Source organism: Exserohilum turcica, assembly GCF_000359705.1.
Source record: "Exserohilum turcica Et28A unplaced genomic scaffold SETTUscaffold_19, whole genome shotgun sequence".
NCBI classification, from domain to species: Eukaryota; Fungi; Ascomycota; class Dothideomycetes; order Pleosporales; family Pleosporaceae; genus Exserohilum; species Exserohilum turcicum.
The window spans coordinates 498,855-503,702 of NW_007360014.1; the positions used below are offsets into that span (position 1 = coordinate 498,855).

General features: G+C 50.4%; 2 protein-coding genes across 2 annotated transcripts; one reads left to right on the top strand and one right to left on the bottom strand.

Moving 5' to 3' along the window:
* The first annotated feature begins 2,009 nt into the window (after positions 1 to 2,009).
* Positions 2,010 to 2,994, top strand: SETTUDRAFT_169045 (uncharacterized protein). Its single transcript, XM_008026642.1, has 2 exons — positions 2,010 to 2,287; positions 2,349 to 2,994. Exons 1-2 carry the CDS (start codon positions 2,156 to 2,158, stop codon positions 2,895 to 2,897), a joined length of 681 nt encoding a protein of 226 aa, XP_008024833.1. The 5' UTR covers positions 2,010 to 2,155; the 3' UTR covers positions 2,898 to 2,994.
* A 308-nt stretch (positions 2,995 to 3,302) lies between these two features.
* Positions 3,303 to 3,895, bottom strand: SETTUDRAFT_39400 (uncharacterized protein; the record flags this gene model as incomplete). Its single annotated transcript, XM_008026543.1, has 2 exons — positions 3,303 to 3,506; positions 3,602 to 3,895. 2 exons carry the CDS (start codon positions 3,893 to 3,895, stop codon positions 3,303 to 3,305), a joined length of 498 nt encoding a protein of 165 aa, XP_008024734.1.
* Positions 3,896 to 4,848: the final 953 nt, after the last annotated feature.

Below are 4,848 nucleotides of genomic sequence, written 5' to 3' on the forward strand. Positions count from 1 at the left end.
CCCCTCCATCAAGAGGTCCTTTGAAGCAACTGGGATACACCCACCCAACCCAGACGTTGTACTCAGAAGTTTGCTAAGAGGGGTCAGATTCAGAAGCCAGTTCAACCTCTGTACTCTCCAGGGAGGATTGGCTCAAGCTGAAGACAATTGTACGTCGTGAGGTGAGGGATCGTAACAGCAAGGACGTCAGGAAGCTTCAACGAAGTTTACACCACCTTGCAGCTCAAAATACACTCCTCCACGGCGAACTCAAAGGCCTTAGGCAGTCCCTAGCCATCAAGAAGAGGCGGGAAACCAAATCCTATACCCTACAGCTTGAGGATCATCCTGAGTATCATGGTGGAGCTGTTTGGTGGTCACCAACAAGCGTTAAACGAGTTCAGGATAACAAGATACAACAACAACAACAAGCTGAGCTTGAAAAGCTTTAAAAAGCCGAGCAAGCCGAGATCAAGAAGGCAGCTTGCGATTGCTAGCTTCAACTTCAAAAAGCAGCCCGTGTTGAGCGGGAGAAGGGTTGGGAGGAGACCAGAAAGCGGAAGGCTGCAGAGAAAGCCGAAAGAGAGCATCGTAGAAGCCTCCGCGACGCTGCCAAAGCTATATAATTGCCCCAATCGGGTAAGCGCAAAGCGTCAAAACCTCATAAGCCAGCTACAAAGCGTCAAAAGTGTGGTGGTGTTGCTCTAGCTGTGGTGGGAGCCGCAAGGGTTGCACGAGCTGCTCCACCGCGTAGTCGATGGCAACGACCGATAACGCCCTCCAAAAAAATTTCTGAATAAGCCAAATCTTTCGTAGGCCTGTATATAGTATAATCCTAGCTTTGCACAATTTTATTACGATTTATGGTGGCTCTACAGCCTCATCTTGTTGACTATATTGAGTTGTTGGGGGTGCTCAACTGGCGATGGTGCTCATCTGGTGCACGGGCACTGTAGTGCGACGATTGAACTTCTTTCATGTTGATTGACGTAATCATAGACCGCTATCAAACTGGAGGATTGCTGGATGAAGGAGACCTCCACAGATTAACAGTTCATCTTCGGGCAACATGCTGGTTTTGTCTTACATGTGCAGAAGGTAACCGACAAACAGATACTCGACAGGTGGAAGTCTCGCAGTCAGTTGGAAAGCGTTGCTGGATGTAATATTCTTGTTGGGTAATAACAAATGTTGGTCATCGGCTGGAACTGCGGGTTGTCCGGAACAAAGATAAACTCCAGATGTAATGCTCTCATCTGTCAAGGCCGGGACTGGACCGATGTATCATGTCACATGTTGGAATATGGTAGAAAGTTTCCGCAGTAGCGTCGCGGTTTTCATCTTGCTCTTCAATATGCGGAAATTGAAGAACCTCTAATGACCAAAAAGTGCCATATAGCACAAGATAGGCCGCGTGTTTGTGTGAGCCACTTGCATGATGTAGCCCACCATACTCACAACCGGCCTTCCGGTATGGCGGGTCACTAGACTTCCCCATGTCTGTTTGTAATAATCACTCAGTCTGGTCTATCGATCTATACTCAATCAGTGTCTCCGAAAAGACAGCGGGCAGATATATGGAAAATCCGTTAGGAACCGGACAACTCTAGACAAAGGCCTCCAGCACGGAATATTTGTAAATGGTTATTTCCCAGCCTCGTAGGCTTTTACATCGCTCTGCCAACAATCGATGGCTTGGTACAAGAAGCTGTCAAAGCAAAGCTGGTCAATGAAGGCATACAGTGAGGTGTCGTGGTAAGGACTTGGCATCTTTCAAGGTCCCCACATGCACTGTCGGACCCTGAAAAACAGCCGAACTGTGCCTCGGAACGGCGTGAGAGTCGCGTCATGGCGGGCTCAACCGCCTTAAACATGACCACGCGCCCACCGCTGCATTCTCTACCCACATACCCGGAGCATTCTTGAAATTCCAATTCTGGTCGCTCTTTGGCAGTCCCTCTTTGCACCATTGGCTTCGTGGTCAACACATCTGACATTGCCCGCCATGTCCAAACTATCGCCAACCCTCAAGTCACTCATTAACGCTGCCCATTCACGGCCAGGCCCTGTTCCCGCACCCCCGGCGATTCAGAAAATATACAGTAAAATAGAAAGAGAGGCTACCGATCGCAAGCTCGGCCGCCCATCATGGCTGAGCATATCCACCGCCGCAACAATGACCATGAACTCGCCCGAATCCATGATTGCCCTGTACAACAGCTCGACCCAATCGCGGCCGGAGAGCGAGGGCGTTGCCACTGCAGAGTTCATGCGCGAAATCGGTCTCAAGTGTATAGGTTTCAATGGCGTACGCATAACTCCAGGCGACTACCCCCAGCGCAATCCTCCATGCTAAGAAAGCCCGCCAGATCCCGCGCACAATCAACATGCTGAACGCATTCCGCGCCTCTCTCCCCTCGTCGATTGCCGCATCACTCAACACCAAGCCCACGCGCTTCCCCGACGCCTCCAACATTTCGCAAATAAACGAGCGCGGCCGCGGCCTCTGGAACGCCATCTACCGCCCTCTCGAGACAAAACTCGAGCTAAAGCTCGGTGAAGCGCACCCGGACCTGCCCGTTTTCATTATCAATAACGAGTATGGAGGTCTTTTTACGGATCCCCCGCGCAAAGAGGGGGCGACCGTGGGGCGCATCACCACGAGCTTGATTGCCATTACATGTTTGCGCGCGCAGCAGGGCGTTGGGCCACAGGTACTTAGCCACGTTTTTGGGCTAAGGAAGGCGTGGGAGGATGGGACATGGAAGCAGGAGCCTGAGGCGGGTGAGGAGGAGGGAATTCGGTGGCTGGTCAGTGACGAGGGGTGTACGTGGGTGCTGGAGAAGGTGGATGAACTTGTCGAGGCGCTGGGAGGTGGACAGGGGAGTACCTTTGCGCCTATCAAGGCGAAGCTATGAGGCGAGGACGAACATGTAGTTTGGATTGGAATTATACCCGAATATTATCGTGTGCATATTTGTAGCATAGATGTCAAAACGGAAATTGCCAAGTCACGCCCCAGATATGAATGCGCAGAAAACAAATAGCCATTAAGACCAACATAGGCTATATGTAGATGTAAAAATGAGTCGCTATAGCTGGTTTCAATCCCCTCACCATAGTCCCATGAATCATTCACAATTCCGACAACCTGCTCACAAGAATGATAAATATACAATACAACACAACACGTAGTAAGCCATGCTGCCGCGCCGAACCGGCAAAAGTAAATAATAGCAACACCACCACACATATATCCCAGCGCACACAGCGTCTTCTGAAAAAAAAATCACCCGCCCCCTCTTTAACTCATCACATGCGGGCTACTTGGTCCCCGAAATCGTCGCATCAAACTTCTCCGCAACAGATACTTGGCCCGCGGCCTTGACATCCAAATCGACATTATTACTGAATTTTTTAGTTTCCTCAGCGAGCTGCGTAGCGACGTCTTTGCCCTGAGCTTGTTGCGCCTGGAGTTTGATTACCGTAGCCATGAGCTTGAGGACTTTGTTTTTGATTTTTCCGTTCTATTAATTTACGTGCCGGCGTTAGTTTTACGTTGGTCCTAAGTAAAGCAAAAATTTCCTTTTTACGTTTTTCGTGCTGGTGGTGCTGGACATACCTGAATCTGCGTCGCTTGCGTGCCGCTCGCGGCAGCGACGGCGGGATTAAAGACTTGCTTCTCGGCATCGTTGGCGACTTGATTGACGTTATTCAGGAACGTGAGATCTGCCGGATCAATGTTCCCCGGGTTCTTGAGGTCCAGCGCCGAAAACACAGCTGTGGCTTCGGCTTTTGCGTTGCCGGCTGTGCCACCGGAAATCGAAATCGCGTTGTACGTTGTGTCTTTCAGCACGGGCGCGGCGAGGGCGCTGAGCGCGCTGACGGAAAAGACGACGAGGGAGGGGAAATGCATTTTTGTGTTTTTTGGTTTTGAAGGCGGGATGTATATGTAGGGGAGAGGGCAGTTATGGCTTGTATGTCCTATTGATTCAAGACAAGAAAGTGTACGAATGTAAAAGACAAAAAAAGATAAGAATGTAAGTATACCGCGTCAAGCAGGTATATTTGCGTAAAGTCTTACAAACACGACAAAAAAAGAGTGAGAAATATTCAGAACAAACTCAACGGAATGATAATAGCAAGAAACTTAAGGAAACGAGGGTATTTGCAATGCGTTTTTGTATGCCACACACACATGGCAAAACAAGAACTTTTCGCCTCGGCGACGACAGCGGCGGCACCAATAGCCCAATACCACAGTACCAAACCTCAGGTTTCGTTAATGCCGTCAGAAACGTACTTCAGAACGGCTCCCCTCAGGCAAAACGTCTGACACATGGCGGAAGAATTTACCCCTAGATCCATCTGTGTCTCTGACTCTCTCGGGCGGCTCCATGCACCACATGTGCGGTGGCGGTTAAGTACTGTGCCAACCCCCCCCCCACGGCTACTTAGGGCGAGATTACTGAGGGGCGAAAAAAATGAGCCGTTGCAAAATCTTGCGTGTCGCCAGTCGAGAGAGCGCAAAAGATCCCTACGCGTTCCTGAATTTGGGGGAAAGCAAAGTCTCTGGGTCAGTCTGATGGATGATGGACGACGGGGTCTTCTTCCGTTGCTGGGTTGTGAAACCGTTCACGTGTGTCAGAAGATGGAGCGGGGTGGACGGGGGACATGCGCGCAATGCATGAGCTTGGCAGGAAAGCTTAACTCCATGCGAGAGAGAGCGAGCGCTTTAGCAGTGGCTTGAATGGGCGGAAAAAAATGGCTGGGTTCATAAAGTCATGTGCGAGCTGTTTGCAGGAGTTCCGGCAAAGTGGTAAGTGACACGGGGGGTTTGAGACGTTTGACGTGATTCATATGGTGGAC